Source organism: Loxodonta africana, chromosome 1, assembly GCF_030014295.1.
Source record: "Loxodonta africana isolate mLoxAfr1 chromosome 1, mLoxAfr1.hap2, whole genome shotgun sequence".
NCBI lineage: Eukaryota > Metazoa > Chordata > Mammalia > Proboscidea > Elephantidae > Loxodonta > Loxodonta africana.
Genome location: NC_087342.1, coordinates 113,002,507 through 113,025,503, shown reverse-complemented (window position 1 = coordinate 113,025,503; position 22,997 = coordinate 113,002,507). Strand labels below are relative to the sequence as shown.

General features: G+C 36.9%; 1 protein-coding gene across 1 annotated transcript; it reads left to right on the top strand.

Moving 5' to 3' along the window:
* The first annotated feature begins 11,950 nt into the window (after positions 1–11,950).
* LOC100677691 (cysteine-rich secretory protein 2) lies at positions 11,951–22,939 on the top strand. Its single transcript, XM_023545018.2, has 7 exons — positions 11,951–12,514; positions 14,156–14,272; positions 15,029–15,116; positions 17,774–17,919; positions 18,358–18,455; positions 20,586–20,674; positions 22,812–22,939. The coding sequence occupies exons 1-7, from the start codon at positions 12,446–12,448 to the stop codon at positions 22,937–22,939; spliced, it is 735 nt and encodes a 244-aa protein (XP_023400786.2). The 5' UTR covers positions 11,951–12,445.
* Positions 22,940–22,997: the final 58 nt, after the last annotated feature.

Genomic DNA, 22,997 nt, shown 5'->3' with positions numbered 1-22,997 from the left:
CTAAAACATAGGTAAACATCTTTCTCTGCTTTCAGCCAAGATGCATCTGACATCAGCAATGATATCGCTCATTCCATGTCCTCTTCTGAATCCAGCTTCAATTTGTGGCAGTTCTCTGCTGATGTGCTGCTGCAATTATTTCTTAATTATCTTCAGCATAATTTTACTTGCATGGGATATTAATGATATCATTCTGTAATTTCTGCATTCCTTTGGATCACCTTTCTTTGGAATGGGCATAAATATGGATCACTTCCACTCAGTTGGCCAGGAACCTGTCTTCCAAATTTCTTGGCATGGACAAGTGAGCACTTCCAGTGTTGCATCCATTTGTTGAAACATCTCAATTGATAACCTGTCAATTTCTGAAGGCTTGTTTTTTGACAATGTCTTCTGTGCAGTTTGGACTTCTTGATTCAGTACCATTGGTTCTTAATCATATGCTACCTCCTGAAATGATTGAACTTTGACCAATTTTTTTGGTACAGTGACTCTATGTATCTTTCCATCTTCTTTTAATGCTTCCAGCGTCATTCAATTATTTGCCCATACAAAAAAAAAAAAAAAAAAAAAAGCCCATTGCCGTTGAGTTGATTCTGACTTGTAGTGACCCTAAAGGAGGGAGTAGAACTGCCCCATAGGGTTTCCAGGGAGTGCCTGGTGGATTCGAACTGCCAACCTTTTGGTTAGCAGCTGTAGTTCTTAACCACTATGCCACCAGGGTTTCCTATTTGCCCGTAGAACCCTACAATATTGCAATTTAAGGCTTGAATTTTTTCTTTGGTACTTTCAGCTTGAAAAATGCCAAGCATGTTCTTCCCCTCTTATCCCTAAAATGATTGATTTCTGATTGATCTCCATTCAAAATCTTTCAAAGGGCCAATCAACTACTTAGGATAATATCCAAACTCTTTAAACTGATCTGCAAGAAGTTGAATGATCTTTTTTATTATACTTTTCTTGCAATCTCATCTCATACCACTCTTATTTATTCCTTATATTCCAAGTACTATAATTTCATTAAATTTTCTCAACCTCAATATTTTTCACACCTCAGGACATTTGTGTTTGCTGTTAACTCTGTCTATAAGAGTCATCGTTCTATTTTTTTCTGGAATAGTTCCTTCACATTATTTTGGTCTCAGGGTAAATGCCATTTTATCTAAGAATTCCCTTTGAGTAAACACGTAAAGAAATGCCCCCCACTTTCAAGTTTCCTGCAATTTCCCTTCATAGTAATGATCACAATATGAAATAATGCATTTAATTTTTTAATTTTTTTCATTCGTTCCTGCATTTAATAAACATTTATGGAAGATAATTAGGAATCAGGTATTTGATCACTTTGAAATAAAGTGATGGATAAGGCACACAAGAGTTCCCAACCTGATGGAGTTGTAGGGAAGAAAGAAAAACTATTTTACAGGTAAATATTTAACATGAGAAGCCCTGGTGGCACTGTGATTAAAGCATTTGGCTGCTTTACTCCCAGTTTAAACCCACCAGCGGAAGAAATATGTGGTAGTCTGCATTCATAAAGATTTACAGCCTTGGCGCAGTTCTGTTCTGGTCATTTTGAGTTGCAATCCACTCGAAACCAATGAATTTGGTTTGGTTTGGCTTGGTTATTTAACATCATGTCAGGAAATGTTAAGTCCTATGAACTGAAATGGGCAAGATAAGAGAATAAAGGGAATTGACTGGGAGGAGAAATGCTAATTTAAATAGGATAGTCAGGTAAATTCTCTCTCAGATTGTGATATTGGATCAAGAACACAGCAAGAGCAAGGGACCTAATAAGATGATCTAATGGGGAAGTCTTTTAGGCATTGATAATACTGAGTACCAAATTATTGCAGTAGAAATAAATTTGGCATGTTTGAAGAATGGCAGTAAGTCCAGTGTGGCTGGAGCAAAGTGAACAAGGCAATGAGAATTTTGAGAATAAGTCACAGAGTCAGGCAGAAACCAAGATCACATGATGCTTTTCTAGAAGAGGTAAAGAATTGGAATATCATTATACGTTAGGTGGTAAGCCAGTAGCGTATTTTGAAGAGCAGAGTGGCATGATGAGATCTATATTGTAGGCGGGCAAGGGTAGAAGCAGGAGACCAATTCAGAGGCTATTGACTAGAAGAGGGATTAAGTTGGGCTAGCTGATAAACAACGGAGGTCTAAGGCTTAGTCAAATCCAAACTCAGGGTATTTTTGTTATAATCTTGACAGACTTGTTTAGTTCTGTTTTTTCCACTAAACTAAGAATCCTGAAGTTAGAATCACATCTTTTGTTCACTCCACTGTGAAAGATGCTATATACACAGGTTATACATATTCAGTGCTCAAAAAATATTTTGGAAAGGAAGAATGGATTTAAAAAAACTAGATTTATCTATGAGAAGAAATTTTGTAGACATAATAACACCTATTCTAGCCAAAAAATATCTTGACTCTAATTACACCTCTAGTTTTAAGAAATATAAAGAATAGAGACTTGTTAAACAATTCCAATTTCATGTGGAAATTATCAGAAAAAAAGAAGTTGGAGCATTCTACAGAAAACTTGAATGGACTCTTCAAAAAATCAAGTCATGGAAAAAAATGGAGGACTGGTCTAGATTTAAAAAGGTGAAAGAGATATAAAAAGAATGAACCTAGATTAGAACAAAGGAGCCCTGGTGGTACAGTGGTTAAGTGCTGGGCTGCTAACCAGAAGGTCGGTGGTTTTGAACCCACCAGCCATTCCAAAGGAGAAAAATTTGGCGATCTGCTTCCGTAAAGATTACAGCTTTTGAAACCCTATGGGGCAGTTCTACCTTTTCATATAGGGTCTCTTGGAGACAGAATCGACTTGATGGCATGCAACGACAACAGTTGAGAACAAATAGAGAAATTTATAAACCGGTTACAATAACAGAAAAGTAATATTACTTCTTTTAGGTGTTTCAATGGCATTGTGGTTGCATAGGAGAATATTTTTGTAATTAAAAGATTCATTCTGAAGTATTTTGGTTTAAACAATGATAACATCTACAGGTTACATTCAAATAATTTAGCCAAAAATAATTGCACAGTAAGAATGTCCTTCAAATTTGGGGGTTATAGTTAATTCTGTTATACTACAAATTATTAGTTAGACTATTAATTTGTGGTAACTGCTATCATAGATATTTTAGGATACATGGGATCAGAATATCTCACTATGTTTAACAAATTATAGGGAGAAACCTGCTTTAATTCAGTTGTAACACCTGTTGATACAGAGTAGTGAACAAAGCATGTGGGCCTTACCTTCATAAATTTTAGCATCTAGAGAAAAAGGAAGATATTCTGCAAATTAAAACCAAAATATCTATCTATCTAGTGGTTCAGAGCTACAGCAGCTAACCAAAAGGTCAGCAGTTCAAATCCACCAGGCACTCCTTGGAAAACCTATAGGGTAGTTCTACTTTGTCCTGTAGGGTCGCTATGAGAAGGAATCGACTCAACAGCAATGGGTTTGGGTTTTATCTATTTGTCTTTCTATCTATAATTACAAACAGCAAGTGAGAAGTGTTTTAAAAAAGGAAGTTGCTTGGCACAATGAAGGCCAGTGCATTTGGAGGCTCCAGAACTGTGACAAAGTGGTGTCTGTCAGGCGATGCTGAAGATATAAGAAAGTTCAAATCATACACTACCACTTAGGGCAAATTAAGGAAGGCGTTTATGGTTTCAGGCAAGCACTGATGTTTTTTAAATTATCCTTCTGGATCCTGAGAGATACATGGCATGCATGCGAGCATGATTAGAAATGAAAAAACAAACTTGAGTTGAATGATCCCAGGAAAAAGTAGAGAATTTGATCAAACACAAGTAAAGTGCCTGGCCTACTCTCTTCCAGTAATTCAATATGATTAAGTGAATATCACTACCAGCAGATAAAGGAAATTTCGGAAATACAATTTAATTTACATGACAGTAAATTGAGTATAATGAGGAAGGAAAGGAAACCTTTTAACAATTGTTTTGAACAAAGTGGGGAGAAGGTTATAACATTTACTGCGATTAGAAGAGGCACAGCTCAGGTAGTGTAGATCATGTGCAAACAGGAATGAAAACGGAAACTTGTTTCCAGATTCAGAACTGAGATGTTACATGCAGACATAGAAATAAAAGTAGTCTTCAACTGAAGGAGTTCGCAAACCTGCAGAAAGAACAAAATTTCTAAACTGAGAGAGAGAAAGCATCTTTGATGATTTAGTTTTCTTATTTCAGAAAGTAAAATTTCTTAAGCTAAGTACCCAGATACGCACCATAGTTATTGTTTATGTTCAGCATTCGCAAGTCTGAGGGCTCCAGCTTTTCTGGGAATCTTCTGCTATTTGGCTGGATGATCTTCTGATTCAGGTATTTGCCTTCAAAAGAAAATGAATTAGAAAGGAAGGACAAGAATATATATGAAAAAATCTGAAGCTACAAAGCAAAGAGCAAACGGAATAATGAGAATGTTCACACGTTGAAAAGAATGTAACCAATGTCACTGAACAACTTGTATAGAAATTGTTGAATGGGAAACTAAACTGCTATGTAAACCTTCACCTAAAACACAATAAAATATTTAAAAAAAAAAAAAAATCCTGGGCCAAAGTCTAGAGAGGGAATTGTGTTAAAGTTATGGGAACGTAATAAAAATCCGATCACAAGCCACGGAACAAGGGTTAAACCTAAATACTGTAATTGAAAGAAATATATATGTTTTGCCATAATAGATGTGGGCACATAATTTTGAGAGATTTTGAGTTTCTACTTAGAATAAGATAAACGTGCAGAATTTTGCTCTTCAGTGCAACCACTCTATATGCAAATTTGCTGTTTTGAAGTTGAGGGGACATCAATGATCATTTAGCACAAATCTTTCATTTCAAATTCAAAAGCACTAAGCTCTGTTCCTATGGCAGTTACTCCATTCCTATGGAAGTTGACTTCTCCTGGGTCACGCAGTTCATTAGTGAAAGCAGAGATTACAGCCCAGCCCTCCAAATCCTCAACCATATTCAACGCTGCTCCTCTCACCTCAGCATACTGCTAATGATTGATTTTGCATGAGTAGTTAGAAGTTCCAGCCCTGTTCTCAACAGTAATGGAGATGTGCTTTCTATGCACTGTCCGACACATACAGGCTCAAAACCTCCAAGCTTCTATCCCAGGTTTGCCCTTCATATCAAATCCATCATCAAAACTGTTTTTATCTCTTCACATCTCACCCTTTTGTTCTACCTGTACTGCTCTGGAATTAATCTAGGAAATGGGCACCAGGCTCTTATATTTCCTACCATCTATTGCTCAGCTCTAGAAATCAGCCTGTACATGCTGTCAGGTAGCTTTCATAAAATAATACTGTATTTTGATCATATAATTTCCTAACCCTTTAAAACGTCAATGAAATAACTTTCCTGCATTATGTGGGGAAGGAAGTCTCCTTTAACTTCTATACAAAGCTTCCCTTACTTTCTCATCAGCCTATCCTTCTGACTTGAATATATCTTGTGATATATTGATTTCTGTTTCTACTCTTCCAATCTAGTATGCCAAACCCATTTTGCTTCCTAATCAAATCACACACATTTATTCAAAGCCAGTTCCAATGTCATCCCACTATGTACTTTCTACCCTAAACTGTATCAAGTCACAAAACTCCAACATAATGCTCATGCTATCTGTTCCACCAACTTAGTGCTAAATAGCACTATCTGATAAAGTTGTTTACTTATTCATATATATATGTCTCTCACAATACTATAACTCTTAGAGGAAAGAGGTCCTTTTCTCTGTATTACCTAAGAATTTAGATCAGGTTACTAAGCGAATATTTACCAATTGTTACGTACGTAATTGATTTTGTGCTAGGCTTTGAAGATAGAACAATATCCAAAAGAGACATAGTTAACTCCTCAAATACCTGTTCACTGACAATATCAGTACAGCACTCAAGTTTCTCTCATTCTGATATCATCTACATGAGGATGAGAACAAGTAATAATTACAGCTATGGTGTTTCCAAGAGTGAAAAGTAAAATATTGACAGTAAATGATTATAGACCACTTTACAAAAGTAAGAATGACTTATTTTACACTAGAAAAAGAAAAAAATATGTACTATGCCATTCTAGTTATCAAAAAGTAGGCAGAGATTTTGTGGATTTGAAAAGTTGAATCAATAACTTAGGCAAGAGATGGCAAAAACATGTATATAGCACAGAGAGAAAGAGAGAGATCAGGGGATAGATTCCATAAGGATTTAGAAAGACAAACTGTCAGGAATGACCTTTGACTGAACATGGAGTAAAGCCATGAGAGTAGAGCAGCCTAGGATGACTTCTAAACTTGAAGATTTTTTTAATCAGTGGTGCATGAACTGAAATAAGCAGCAAAAGAGGGCTAAAACAATGCCTGTGCACTGGTCACTTGAAATTATAACATTGCAAAGAGAAAATTACACTCGGTACCATGAAAGGTGGCAATTTGTCATAGTTGCAGTTGTGCCTGAGTACAATGGTTGGAAGGAGAAATTTCAAGTCTCTTTTTTTTTTTTTTTTTTGCATGGAGTGCCAGAAGCTAACTAGTGATGGATGTTAATCTTTGGTTTGACATTTTTTGACCTTATCTTTCCTCTAGATAATTAGTTAATTCGTTCCATTAAATCTGGAAGAAAAGGCATCTATTATTCATCTGCCCACTGAGGAAAAGGCCCACACATCTTCAGCCAATGCCTGATAAACCTACTGAACTTGAAGTCTCTCAGATTGGATTCTGGGTATTTTCCTTGAAGAGTTGTTCCTTGAATTCCCTGACCACAGAACTGTTGAAGAGATGGAAAGGGGAAGGAACAAAAGTTTTTTATGAGAAAGCCTACAAACTGCCTACTTTATGTGACTCTTGTGTTGTTGGCACCACACTGGCAGTTGCCCTTCAAACTATAGCATTGGTGGACTTTTCAAATTCTAAACCACACCAATTCGGGCAATTTTGTCTGAAAGGGGATACCTTCTTTTTCCGTCTGAATCCTGATATTATCTAACTCCTCCCAGCCAGCGGTTACGAGCTACGGTGAGCTACGACTGGAAACCAAAAGGTCAGCAGTTCGAATCCTTGAAAACCCTATCGAGCTGTTCTACCCTGTCCTATATAGTAGCTATAAGTCGGAATCGACTCCATAACAGCAATGTTTTTTTTTTTTTTTTTTTAGAAGACACTGCCTAAATGTCCAAGCTGACCTTCCTCACCAAAATTAGCGGTACTGAGAGAAGAGCAGAACTTCAGGTCGCTATGAGTCGAAATCGACTCTACTGCAATGGATTTTGGGTTTATTTTTCACAAGGTAATTCACGTGGGATTTTCTCGGCGCAGTCCTGGAGAGAGATGGGGAAGTGGCAGAATGACTCCACGTAAGGGATGACAGCGCTGAGGGCACAAAGGCCTGTGACGTCGCCCCCACGTGGCCAGGTGGGGAGTTTTACAATCGCCGCAGGAGCGGTGGGCAGCAGGGAGTCTCGGGGCTCTGGCCCTGCAGCACGAAGGTCTGTGTTCTGGAACCCGAGTAAGGATTAGACTGGGAAACGAAATGGCCAGAGCCGGGAAGGTGGGGTGGAGACGGGAGAGAAAGATCGCTGAGGATGAGGAAAGCTTCTGTCACAAACTTAGTACTCAATTACATTTATATTCTCCAATTCTTCAGTAATGAGAGCCCCGGTGGTGTAGTGGTTAAGAGCCCAGGCTGCTCACCAAAAGGCCCATAGTTGGAATTCACCAGGCGCTCCTTGGAAACCCTATGGGGCAGTTCTGCTCTGCCCTATGGGGCAGCTATGAGTCAGAATCCACGGTATGGCAATGGGCTTGATTTGGTTTTGGTTTCTGGCACTCTAGTAGGCATGTCAGCTGGTTCGGTAGGAACTGGTAGATTGCACCCCACATGACCAAAGACTTTAAACATGCCTCTCTGTTTTCATCCTTTTGAAACTCTTGACCTATCTTAAAGGATAAATTATTTTATTTATAGGAGACCCTCTGAGTCCTAGGAGACATGTGAGGTCATTTCTAAATCTAGCCTTTCATGTGATCAAATTAAGAACTTTAATTTCCTATTAATGATTCAGTGCACAATTATTAGAAACTTTATTGCAAACAATTAGAATTGTGGTTACTAACTATTCTGTTCTTTTTGACATCTACTGCCTTCCAGGAAAAGACATGAAGAAGAGATAAAGGCTAAGGCCCAAATTCTTGGGCTCAGTCCTCACCATAGAAATTATTTTCTAAAGAGTGCTATGGTTTGGAGTCCAAGATAAGGAGTTGGAAGTCTTGAAAATATGCCACTATTTTCCAGGGAGATTAGCCAGCCAATACTTTGTTGTTGTTCTGAGCACAACATACTCCAATTCAACAGTTTTTACATGTACAATTCAATGGCATTGATTACATTCTTCACGTTGTGTGACCATTTTCACCCTCTTTTCTGAGTTTCTCCTCCTCAATTAACATAAATTCACTGCTCCCTTAGTTTTCTATCTAATCTTTCTAGTGGCTCTTGTCAGTTTGATGCCATATGGATAGAGTTTGAAAGAGCACAATGCTTACTGAACTTCTTTAAGAAGCTCACCTCTTTGTTAGCTTTTGAAGGAAATACCAGGCTATGGGAACACAATTTGGCCTCAGAAGTGTATGATGGTCTTAGTGATAAGATCAAATATAGTAAAGTATTAGAGAACACAACTAAACAGCTTAGTTAAGTCGTAAGATTTTGACAGAAATTACAGATACTGCCTCTAAGTGTATTCTTCACCTCCTTATTTTAAATATCCTCTGTTCCCCTCCTCTAGGATTATAAAACCTTACTCCATCCTCCTCCTGTAGACACACCTTAAGAACCATGTCATCCCAGTCTTAGAACATTACTGGGAGAAAGGGCACACCATTTTTCCTTTTGTAAGTATCAAGGAAAAAAATTGCAGCCAACTTTTCAACTATGTTTGAATGTGATTTTAAAGGAATAAAAAATAATCACAGAGTTTGGAAAAAAATATTTTACTTTGAATATACTCCCACCCAAAGTGCCATCCTTTCATTGATGTAACAAAGATGATTATGGGTTGTGTGAGTGAGGGTTGGGGAAGGAGAGTGCCAGAGGGGAGCATCTGGCAAGGCAAAAGCTATTGAGTTAAGACATCCATTGAATTATGGAACTGTGGGTTATCTAATGAAAACATATTGGAAGATGGAGCAATACAAGATCTTTAGGCTCATGTGTATGCCTCTCATCGGGCTAGTGAGGATACAAGAGCCCAGCTGGTAGATCATTTTCCTACAGTCAGCCAGAGAGTTTCTAACATAAGCTAGCAATGAACATTTAAATCTCTAATTACATTTGTTGATTTTTTTCCTGTAACACCTAGAAAGAAAAGTAAGTTTTATAAACACTCCTGAAATTAGCAATTTAGTCAAACAACATGCATTAGTGGAAAGACAGTACAAGCTTAGTAAAATACCTGGCATTACAGAGGATAATAATAAAAATACTAATTTATATTCATTTAGTATTATATGCCAGGCATTAGGTGTTTTACCTACATTGTTGTTGTTAGTTGCTGTTGACTATGACTCATGGCAACCCAATGTGTGCAGAAAAGAATGCTTCATAGGGTTTTCAAGGCTGCGACCTTCTGGAAGCAGATTGCCAGGACTGTCTTCTGAGGTACCTCTGGGTGGGTTTGAACTGCCAACTTTTTGGTTAGTAGTCTAGCACTTAGCCATTTGGGCTACCCAGGGACTCCTTTCATGTATATCATGATGCTCAATTTTCGAAAGAAATCTATAATATTTTACAGAAAAAAAAGAACAAAAACTGAAGCTCAAAGATGATTTTCCAGACTTGATAGTTGTCAAACACCGTACTCCTAACTGGTGAGGTCTAGGTAGTTGGTAACTCAGAAGTAAAAGTCATAGAAAATTGGGTCATGAGAGTTCAGCTAGAAGGCCGGATTATAGATAGCTTCACAGGAATTAACCAGCCTTGAGCAGTCAGTATAGAAATGAAGCCAAAAAGGCATCATCCAGATTTAATGAGCCAAATTTTAGAGGGCTAGTTAGGAAGTCTGGGCTTAGTTAGGAAGGTCGTGCTGTACTTACTCTTGTTAAAAGCTGTATGGGAACAAAATAATGTCAAAAACAATGTCAGGTAATTAGCAATGTAATTTGAAGCTACCGGTATGAAAAATACTCTTTCAGAGCCTGCCGATTTAGATTTACTGCACAACCAGAATTTGCTGAAAGAGGGAAAAGGTGTAATATATAAATAGTGTTCTATCTGTTGGAAACCCTGGTGGCACAGTGGTTAAGAGCTATGGCTGCTAACCAAAAAGGTGAGCAGTTCAAATCCACCAGGTGCTCCTTGGAAACCCTAAGGGGCAGTTCTCCTCTGTCCTGTAGGGTCGCTATGAGTCAGAATCAAGTCGATGGCAACAGGTTTGTTTCTGGGTTTTAACCTTCTATCTCTCCATCTTCCTACCTTCTACAGATTAAGCAGATACTCCATTCCGCTCTGAGAACCAACGGTAAATTATAGTTCCTTTATTTTAATGTGAACTCTTTATTTTGCCAATACATTTTTATCTTGTTAGTAGAAAAATGATACATTTGATGAATTTATCCATTATTTTCAAAACTGTGTTAATAACTCTTTATTGAAATGATCTCAAGTTAATTGTACTCTTTTAAAGTCAAGAAAGTAGTATATAAATATACAGCACTATTATTCCAGAAATATTTTAATACGATTTTGATATTTGAATTAGTTTTTTTACAGTCCATTCTTAAATAATTACTGTCCATGTCTGTGACCTTTTGAAACAATTATTGCAGAACTAACTTTAATAGAAAAATGAAAATTATAGCTGTATGTGCATGTTTATATATACTTCCATGAAAATGATTTATTACTATTAACATGTATGGTTATGTATTAATAGTGGGATTATTAAAACAAGGACAGAGCGTCTTGATTGTGCTGCAACAATTATTGGTTTTTCTCCATTGAAACTATGTCCCTTTCAGTGTGCATTGACCTTGAAGTCACAACTGGATGGAGGCTGATTTCTGATATTAACTAAGAACTCACAATTGGCATAGGTTAATAAACTGTTCTAAGCCCCAGTTTCTTCAGTAAAATAGAAAGAGGCATACCCACCAAGGAGAAATTTTTTGAGATTGAAATTACGCATTATATTTTATCTTACACCATCAATAAATGTTCCTTCCTCTCCCTTTCATGGGCACACCATTGAGGACAAAGGGAATACATGGAATAGGTACTGAGTATTTACTGTTTGCAAACCAATGAGACCTGAGTAGTACCACAGATAAATTTTTGGCATTTTCTTTCCCCTCAGGAATTGTGGGGTGCCACCCTTACACAGAGGAAACAAATCAAGGCAGCATCCCTTTAACTTACAAAGTGAGCAACTTATATGAGTAAAGGTGGGAAGATGAGTGCTTCCTAAACTAAGTGGTCTTCTTGCTTTATTAAAATGACCTAGGGTGTTTTGACACATTGAGAAAGGAGCCCATGGGCAACAGAATGCTGAGTGTCTTTTATTATTATTGTTGTTGGTGGTTTTGGGGTTGTAAAAATAGAGAGACCACAGCATTTGCCAATTCAACATTTTTCACGTGTACAACTCAATAAAACCAAGTGTCTTTTTTAAAGTTAATGAAAATATTAAACAACCTTTATAGCAAATTATGGATTAAGCAAACTTGATACAAGCTAGATTTTTAGTATTTTATTTATTTATTTTTTTCCCCTGAGCTGGGAAACTTGAAAATACAGACCAGTACAAGGAAGAAAATAAATATAACTTCTAATCTCCTCCATTAGAGAAATAACCGCTGATAAAATATTTTTACATTTGTGTCTGTTTAACCATGACTCTTGAATCTTGATTAGAGTCTGGTGTAAATAAAATAGCAAGCAGTTCTACTTTTCATGGGGAATAGCAAACCAAGAGAAGGTACAAACTGAAAATATGCTTCCCAAAAAACTGAGATACATAATTAATTACAATGCCATAATTGACAATGAAGAAATTTTTTCCACAGCGTTGTTTGATGAAGGTGAGGTAATAGAACTGGTCAGAAAGAGGGTAGTATGTCCCTAGCCTTTATAGGTATACCTCAAAGATATCAAATTGTTCAGTTTGTTCTTCACTGTCCTATCAGAATAGGCAAGGTCTGCTCAACTGTGATTCTACTAGCACCATAGGGGAACCTTTGTTACGTTATTAGCGAATTTGAGAATCACAATTCCTTTGAGATAACCAAGATCAATATATGGGTTTTTTCCTCCTGAGTTAGAAGTATGTACATGCACTAAAAGTTTCAATGCAGATCTTTGTTCTCTTTAAATTATTTCTCAGCAATGGCTTTACTCCCGGTGGTGTTGTTTCTGGCCACTGTGCTGCTTCCATCTTTACCTGCTGAAGGCAAGGTAAGGTGAAGGTGAAAATTTTTTTCAGAGCTATTCAGACAGCTTTGTGGAGTGCCATGTCACTAGATCAACCATTAAGAGTGGAAAGGTACATCACTGAATAATCACTGGTAGCTTAGAATATTTAATATGATTGTCTAGACGAAAGTTAAGGCTGTGATGTCTGGTACAGTAGCCACTAGCTGCATGTGGCTACTAAACACTTAAAATGTGCATAGTCTGAATCAAGATGTTCAATAAATGCAAAATATGCTCCAGATTTCAAAAACTTAGGATAAAAAACAAGGGATGTAAACTATCTCATTAATAATTATTTTACTGAATATATGATGAAATATTTGGGTATTTAGTTAATTAATGTATTATGTTCTTAGGGCTGCATAACAAATTACCACAAACTAGATGGAGTCGCTGGGTGGTACAAACAGTTAACACGCTCAGCTGTTAACTGAAAGGTTGGAGGTATAAGTTCACCCACAGCAACTTGGAAGAAACGCCTGGCAATCTACTTTTGAATGGCCACTGAAAACCCTATAGGGCACAGTTCTACTCTGATACACATGGGGCCACCATGAGTTGGATGGAACCAACTAGATGGCAACTGGTACTAGCACTGGTACTTAGCAACCTACAAGCAGACAGGAGAAATAGGCTCAGAAGTAGATAATGGCAATAAAATGTGATCAGAACTATGATCACAGTGTTTGGAGAGCCCTGAGGAAATTTGGTAACTTATATCAGGTTGTCAGGGAAAACCTACAAAGGGCAGTGTCCTTTAGTTTAGACTTAAAATTGACTTCTAAAGCCTTACTCATCCCCTTATAACATTGCATTCATGTATAGATTTAGGTAAGCAAAGTGCTTAGCCCTTGTACTGACAATGCACACACTCCCACTTCAACCGTCTCATCCCTCCACCCCAGCCTAGACCTGCCCTCCACACACACGTACAAAGATAAACCAAAAATAGCAGCATCTGACTTAATACCTTACCAGTTAACATTTTTGTTGATTAACAGAACGAAGTCAGCAATAGCCCATTGATCGGATGGCTTCCCTCCAAATTGCCTTGAGATTTAATTTTGCAAAACTGTCTCCTGAACAGCCTCCATAAAATCTGCTATAAAATAGGTAGCACCGTTTGACTAGAGCATTGAATACTAGACACGTGCTTAGACTGGACTTAAGCATTCATTCTCTAATCCGGACATCCTGTCAGGTCAAAGTCCCCCTCAAAGTCTACAATGAATCACTTACCACTACTCTCACCATGCCCTTCCTGGAGACTGCTCAAGTACGAATGCATATGTCTTAATGGTTCCTGTCAAGCACCCCTGCGGTTATAAGATGTTATTAACACCCATATGTCTGGAAAAATTACATTAGGATCTCCCTTGAAATCAGAAATCGGCATTTGTGCCCTCAACTAAGGAGTTTTTAATTTGCCAAACTGTGAATTACACACTTCTTCTTTACTGTTTAAAGACCATAGCTTTGGCTGCAAATTATAGGCAATGCTTAACAACTAATAATAGCTTGATTTGAACAATTTTTTTAAATGATCTTTATTCACTTGAATTAATTCATTGGCTATTATCTACGATTTTCAAATATGTTAAAAATAATTCTATTTCTCTTTAGGATCCAGCTTTTACGGCTTTGTTAACCACCCAAACATCAGTCCAAAAGGAGATTGTAAACAAGCACAATGAACTAAGGAAAGGAGTCTCTCCACCTGCCAGCAACATGTTGAAGATGGTAAGAGACAATAATACAAGAAGTGATGTGAAACCATTGTTAACTAACTTTGTGGCCTACAGAGTTCTATCTTGATTTTGCTATTTTATTTGAACTGTTGCATGGGCAAAGTAGAGTTTCTTATTTCACTTTATAAATGGTTAGATAACTTGCCAAGCTCGCAAGGCTATTAAGTTGGGAAGGCAGAATTAGAAGCCAAATCTTTGGACTTTCAGCAAGAAACCGTTACATTTTTCTGTTCACTGTCTCTTATAGTCTAGGATCAAGAAACCCCTTTCCCTTTAAGATCAATGCCAATTACTGTAAATGACAGCCTACTTCACTGGGAACAGTCATAAAAGACAGTTATTTTCCATATAAGTGCCCTGGGCTACAAAAGAGACCAGGAATGCCTTAGACCAGCTCATTAAATATATATATATATATATATATATATATTTACTATTGAAAAAATAATGAGAATGCCTCCATGTGTTTATCAGTATTTAGAGTGGGACCATTACTAAAAGGCATTAAGTGTGGCTACTCTGCTAAGTAGTCAGAACATTACAAGTTGTAGATTTTTCAACCCCTTAGACACGTCACCTATGTTCTTTGTGTGAAAACTGGCATGGGGCAGATAAAGACACACCAAAAAAAAACTTAATACAGATGATAATTGGATGATACCTCCATAGAAGTTTTAAAATATTGCAAATCCATCTACCAATCATTAAGTGTATATCTTGTATTTTTTTTTTTCCTCATGATATTTAGGAATGGAACAGAGAAGCAATGACAAATGCTCAAAAGTGGGCCAACAAGTGCACTTTAGAACACAGTAGTCCAGAGGACCGAAAAACCAGTATGTAAATTAGTACATATTTGTTGAATAAATGAACACATAAAATATTAGTGGATCCTTTTATAATGTTGTATTAAGAAGAGTTTGTAAACAGTGTTGCTTTTACTGCTGTCTTTTTAAAGTCAAACTGTCTATGGAGAGATAATTATAAGAAGTATAGTTTTGTTCTTATTGATTAGATTTTACAAATAATTTCGCACACAGTTTCTCATTTGTCCCTCTCAGTCAGCTCATAACAGGTCAGTATCATCTTTTTTTTTTAACTTTAAAGATTAGAAAACTGAGACTTGGGAGGAAAATGCCTTACCCAAGAACACAACCAGAAAGTTGTGTCACGTATTAGAAATTTGAAACCAGGCTTTCTGAGTTCTAACTCATTGCCCTCTTTGTGGTATTACGTAACCTTTTCGTGCGTTTGAAGTCTGGTGTTCTTTTGCTTGTTTGTTTTTATTCATAAAACACATTGAATTCCATTGAACCGTTCTTGAATTTTGCTGTAAAAATATTTAACATTTTTTAAAATCAGGGCGAACATTCTGGGTATGTTACTTTATTATTTACTTTTTTTTTTAATTGGTGGCATCAAACTGCCAAGTATTTTGTATATACTGGGTGCCTTTTTTTTTTTTTTTTTACAATAATAGGTGCAATACTGTATTGTACTAAAAAACTATTAGACAAAATTTTTTTTTTACCATCAAGCAACAGAAGAGAAAAACTTCTGTGCATGAACTATTACAGTAATACCTGCGAAACTTGTCAGAGAAGGAAAATTCAAACATTTTTCACTAAATAGAGCACAGTAGAAAAGTGGTGACTTCACCCTGTCAAAGACGAAAAACTTGTAAGACTCGGAAAAACATGGCAGTTCCGTCGAGTTCCAGCTCTCATAGGTTTCACTGTACATAAAAATATACTTACATTATACCTTGAGGGACTGAGTTGCCGGGATTGAGGGCTGGGAACCATAACGTCGGGGACATCTAGGTGAACTGGCATAACATAGTCCCTGAAGAAAATGTTCTGTATCCCACTTTGGCGAGTAGCATCTGGGGTGTTAAAAGCTTGTGAGTAGCCATCTAAGAACATCTATTGGTCCCATTCCATCCAGAGCAAAGGAGAATGAGAAAACCAAAGACATAAGGAAAATATTAGCCCTAAGGACTAAAGGGCCACGTGAACCAGAGCCTCTACCAGCCTGAGCCCAGAACAACTAGATGGTGCCCAGTTACCACCACTGACCATTCTGACAGGGATAATAACAGAGAGTCCCAGACAGAGCAGGAGAAAAATGTAGAACAAAATTCAAATTCACGAAAAAAGACCGGACTTACTGGTCTGACAGACTAGAGGAACCCCTGAGACTACAGCCCTGGACACTCTGCTAACTCAGAACTAAAACCAATCCTAAAGCACACTTTTCAGACAAAGATTAGACAGGCCTATAAAACAAGCAAGAACACACATGAGAAATGTGCTTCTTAGTTCAACCAAATATACAAGACCAGATGGGCAACTCCTGCCCAAAAGCAAGAAGAGAAGGCAGCAAGAGATAGGAAAACTGGACGAATGGACACAGGAATTCTGGTGTGGAAAGGGAGAGAGTGCTGTCATATTGTGGGGATTGTACAAAGCAATATGTGTATATTTTTGAATGAGAAAGTAATTTGAGCTGTAAACTTTCACCTAAAACACAGTAATAGAATGGTATGCATATAAACAAGCCCAACTTGGACATAGTGAATAATTTATTGTTTTTTTATAATTGTCATTGTTGTTTATATTTTTGATGCTATTTTATAATGAAATTATGAAGAAGGATGACTGCATTCAGTGGAAGATCGAAATGAATGGCCTTGAGTATCCAAGCCTACTGTTAAAAAAAAAAAAAAAAAAAAGTTAGGTTCTTAATTTTGTCTTTCCCTCTTAAAGAAGATAGCCAACAGTGGTTTATACTTCCTTTAAGCAGCATGAGACATTACATTTCAAAAAAACCAAAATGTAAATATCAGGTGCAGGGCTTGAAAAAAATACGGAAATGTTTTGGGGCTGCAAAATACTTCTTGCCTTGTTCTTGGAGGAGGTTTTGGCCTTGTGACGTTCTGGTTTGTTGACTAAGGGGAGATTATAAGTTTGAAAAATGCCCCTCCTGGTGTCATTTGCCTCTTGGTTGAGGCTCTTAAAAATTGACTCATGTTTTTTTCAAAGTTCAAAAAAAATAATAGTAAATATTTAGTCAGTTTTCTACATTTCAAAAATCTCTGGTGAGGGTGAGTGAGAGCAGGAGAGAAAGTACAAGAGTTGGTCTCTGCCTTCAGGGAGCTTAACAATACAGAGCTGAGAGCACATGAGACCTGCTCAAATCACAATTTAACACATGAATAAATGCACCACTGACAGTCCAAGGGAATAGAATTTTTAAAGCAGAGAGAAAGTTGTGATCTATTCAAAGCTTTTCATGTTAGGTCCAGCCTATACTCTCAATGTGTTAAGCACAACTGGCTTCTATCCAGCTTGATATGTACTAATCAACAGCAAACACAAGCACTGTGTTGGAAGGGCAGTGACTTTGCTTTGTGTTTATATAGTTGATTTCTTTGCCATTGCATGATTTTTTGCTTTTTTTATGAATGATTTTTTTTTTTCTTTTTTTTAAGGTACGAAATGTGGTGAGAATCTCTATATGTCAAGTGACCCTACTTCCTGGTCAAATGCAGTCCAAAGCTGGTATGATGAGAGTCATGATTTTGTCTATGGTGTAGGGGCAAAGAGTCCCAATGTAGCTGTTGGACATTATACTCAGGTGAGGATAATGAATGAAAATACCTCTTCCCAAATGCTTTGGCATAAAAAACTTCTCTAAATTTTGACTGATCACAATGTTTAACTTAGGAAAGAGTCTGATTAATATAAAATGCTTTGCAAATAGCTAGTATAGTCTGGCTCTTTGATAGTTGGATAGCACTTTGTCTACGAGCTGTCCTTTTTTGTCAGTGGTCTGCAACACTCTTAAGTGAGAAGCATACTCTGGAATTTTCCAGTAGTTTAAATGGATAAAGTAGTAAATGTACATGAAAATTTTAAGTTTGTGATTTTGAGTCAACAATTTAAATATCACCGTAAGTTGTACAGCAAAAAACTACGTCAGTAAACGTTCTTTTATTTTGCATTTGAATTTTTTTTTTTTTAATATTTTTCCTCTTCTCTAATACTCTATCATACTTTACTTATGGGTCTGTAGGTTGTCTGGTACTCATCTTTCCGCGTTGGATGTGGAATTGCCTTTTGTCCCAATCAAGAAGAGCTAAAATACTTCTATGTTTGCCATTACTGTCCCGCGTAAGTATACACTTTAGAGTTTAATATGAATGATAATGTTAATCTCAGTTTGTAACTTAAAGTGTAAAATTTCTCATAAACCAGAATAAAAAGCAGATTTCAATTAAGGAGGAACTGTTGTAAATATTTTCTAAGTTGAGACACATTCAATTTCTAAGAAAGAAGACCAACTTCTTAGATCCAAGCGTGAAATTCTGAAGCTCTCTTTTTCCATGTGTAAGATGATTTATATTCTCTTAATTACTTTTCCTTTGCTTCAGGGTTTTTTTTTTTTTTTCAGGGTTACTCCATAAGCATATGCAACATGCAGTTCTCTAGACTGACATTAGCAGCTCTTGCTACATTCACACTTCTAGAGTGCGATGGCTCTAGATGGCTTGATGGTTAGACCAGGCTGGAGGCTGGGGTAGCAAATAGGGAAGGACATACTGTAGAGATTCTACTCCTTTATGTTCACATGTTTCTACTTCTGCTTATCTGAAATTGCTTACATTATTGCCATTATAAATTATTAAATCTTGGGCCTTGAAGGCTTCAAAAGATCCTCCATATATTTCAAATCTTCCGAGAGAGGCCTCTGAATATCTTTCATGGAAAACTCCACGATGAGCCATTCCTTAGGATAGCGATTTACAGCTGGAAACATTCCTTCCCTCCAGCAATGTGTTTTAAATTATCGGTAATAAATCCTATGGATATATTGAAGATACATGTGTGTATGTTTAATTTCTTCTAAAGTTTTAAATTTCTTACCAAGAGAGACAAATAGGACCTCCAAAACCAAGCTTCCTATATGATTTATTTTGAAGTTGTAGATAATCCAGGGGATATGGATATCTAGCTTGAGAAGTATGACCTCCAAAGTCATTTTTTAGCCAGCACCTATGGGGTTTAGTAGAGGGAATTGAGAGACCCTAGGAGAATGCATACAGATTCAGTGCTTGACTGTGAGAGGGACATCCAAAGCCAGTAGCTGAAACTAGAGTTAGAACAAATAATGAAAGAACTTCCTGAATATTTTTGTATCTGCAATTTTTAAAGGGAGGCAGATTCAGATGTATTCCTTTGGGCACTTGGCCCACTAGGCACTGCTGAGATTTGACCCTCTTGTACTTTTGATGAAAAATTTCCAGTAGGATAATGATCATCAATGCAGTGCTTACTAGTCACTATAAGACCAGTTCGTCCCGGAGACTGGCATTAATCAAACCTTTTTTTTTCTTTTAATTAACATTTTTTTGTAAACAAAAAAATCTTTGACACACCTCCTCAGAAACTCAAAAATCTCCCTAAGACCCTCCTCTCATCCACCCAACACACCAAAAATGCCTACCCCATCTCCCCCCATTGCCATCAAGTTGATTCCGACTCATAGCAACCTTATAGGACAGTGTAGAATTGCCCCATAGGGTTTCCAAGGCTGTAATCTTTATGGAATCAGACTGGCACATCTTTCTCCCTGCAGCAGCTGGTGGGTTCTCACTACAGACCTTTGGTTAGCAGCCCAGTGCTTTAACGCTGCACCACCAGTGCTCCTAACTTCCATTTATCATTAGAAAACAGAAGGGATAGAGAAACAAGCCAAACCAGTGTGCCATCAAGGCTCCTTTACTACCCCATCTAGGAGCAAAAAAAATAGTAGAAATTTACTTTCTCTGGCATACGGTATAGAAATTATAGTAGTTTTCATCTTTTAAATGTAAAGTTATATTTTAACATTGAGTATTATATTCCATACTCCAATCTCCTATCCCCAGGAGCTTCTCCTGGCTCCCTAGGGGGTATGTTTTACCCTTAGCCAGCTCTTTAGGGTACACTGCCATAGCAAGTTGATGAATCTACCAGACGTTGCCACTTTGAAATAGACTCTGAAAACTGTAGGCCCGACTTAATCTCATTTTAGTCCTGGAGCCTGTGAAATTACAGTCACAGCACTGGGCCAACGTGTGAAGAATTTTCCTACTTTGGATAGTTATCTGAATTACACATTGGGAATTTTAAGTTTTCTAGTTTTTTGAGGTAACTAAAATATTGAACGTATTTATATATGTTTGGTGACTGATACTAATCTTGAGGCATAAACTAAAAAGCACACTGAAAAGTATTTAACATTTTTTTATCAAATTTCAGTGGTAATAATGTCAATCGAAAGCATACCCCTTACAAGGAAGGAGCGCCTTGTGCCAGCTGTCCTGGAAACTGTGAAAATGGACTGTGCAGTAAGTGTGAAGTGATTAAATTGCTATTAAAATAAAGACTTAGTCTTTTCAATTTTTTTTTTTTTTTTTTTTTTTTAGGGATTAAGTAATCTGAAAGTAAGCAGCTTAACTAATAGCTTTATGCCAAAGAGAAAAATATTACTCACCAGAGTGTGTGTTAAATATTTTATATACTTCAGTGACTTATATATTAATTATAATGAAAATTCTATTACCATGTGTACCAATGTGATACATCTACCATCAGTGTGTTTTTGTGACGATGCATTAGCATATATGTCTATGTTGCAGGTGAAATAGTTGATTTGATCAAAGTTAATATTACTTTACCAAAGATGGTATTTTTGAAAATCAAAATATATGAACCTAAAGATGTGAGACCCTATAGGGCCTAGTCTGGACAGGCATACCAAATGTTGCTGTTTCTTTTGTGTGAATAAATGCATCGTGCTGAATTCCTCACTCTTTCCCATAGTGTAATTAGAATCATAGCATTTAACTTAATAAATGAACACTTGATGCATAACTTGACAGTAGTTTTTGTACAGATTTTAATTTCAAAATCCAATCTGTATGCAGTATTATATCACAGAACCCACAAATTGTTGCAGAAGAAGAGAGTAGAATAAATGTCATATACTGTATTTTTATGCAAATAACGCATGTCTTCTGTTTTTGTCTGCCAACTATTCCCTTCCCCTGTTAGGCATTTTCATAAGGGCCACCATGTCAATCCTCTTCCACAAGTTGCTTTAAAAAAAAAAAAAAAAGAAGAATTAGCGTAGCACACTTACGGAAATACTTTGTAGGGGGAGGGATTGGTTGGCAAACAATCATAGAATGCCACGTTATTTGTGTAAAAATGCGGCATCTCATTTCCAATGTTGTCATGAACAAAATAAAAATAGCTGTTGGTTTTCTGTAGTTAGGATACTTTTATTGAAATCATTATGAACAATGCAATTGACTCATTCACTGAGACTTTTACCTTTCAAATTCATTCACCTTTAGTTAGCATTCTTTCACACTAAAATGTACAGCCACAATATATAATAGCAATGATTTCAAAGCTGTAAATCAATAAAGGAGAAAAAATTTGGTTACTTACACCTCTGCTGAATGCTATTTGCTATGGAACTTGAAATTTATTCTATTAGAAATGATCAGTCAGTTGAAAGATTTTTAACAGAAGAGTGACAGTCAAAATTGAGTTTTATACAGAGCTTTCTGGCAGTAGTATAAAAAATTAGATGGAAGCCAGCTAGAAAGCTGTCGAATAACTTGGATTTTTAAAAATGTGTGTCTTTACTGCATTATTGATACAGTGGATGAAAAGAACTGGCAGATTTGAGAATAAGGAAAAGGAATAGCCAGTGTTTGTTACCTGTGCTTGTTAAGTGCTGGTAAAATGGGGATGGGAAGGAGTTCGGATTGACTCCTCTTTTTTGGTTTGAATTACTGAGTAGTTAGAAGAGCCATTTCACTAGATTGGGGGAGAGGTGCAGGAAGTCCGTACCCAAGAAATATTTGGCTCTCCTGTAGTAGGATGAGCTTAGTTTGAGTCCCTGGGGAACATTCAAGTCGAATCAGGAGTAGAAGGGGCATGTTCTTGTTTTACCTCCGTATTTTTCCATAAGATCACTTACCCCAGAAGAAAAGCCTAGTGACATCAGAGTCCAGGACAGTGCTGTATGAGATCATGGAAATGTTCTCTATCAACACTGCCTTGTAGGTACTCACTAGTCGTGTATGGACTTTGAATATTTGAAGTGTAGCTAGTGAGACTGAGGAAATAAATGTTGAGTCTTATTTAATTTAAACTAATTTAAATTTAAATAGCTCCACATGGCTAGTGGCTACCATATTGTGCCTTGCATGCATTTAATTACATTCATTTTACTTTAGGTCATTAAATTTCAGGGGCATATCACTAAGTCCAAAATAAAAAAGAAGCGAATTAATCAGTGAGCTCAACTAAAGCACCTCGTATGTCCCTCAAGAACTGAAATGGCGAGCATAGTGTGATACTAATTTGTTCATCCAATCTTATCCTCCTTCGCTAACTTGTAGTTTAAGGAGTGTTTTTGCTGTGGTGGGGGAAGACGATAATGAGATGACTTATCTGTTTTTGTTACAGCCAATAGCTGTGAGTATGAAGATTTCCTTAGTAATTGCGCAGACCTGAAGATCAAAGCTGGCTGCGAACATGAGTTGCTCAAGGAAAAGTGCCAGGCTACTTGCAAATGTGAAAACAAAATTTACTAAAATGCTCAATGTGCTTGGTACTACTAAGTGAAGAAAGGACATGCCATCTACTTAGATT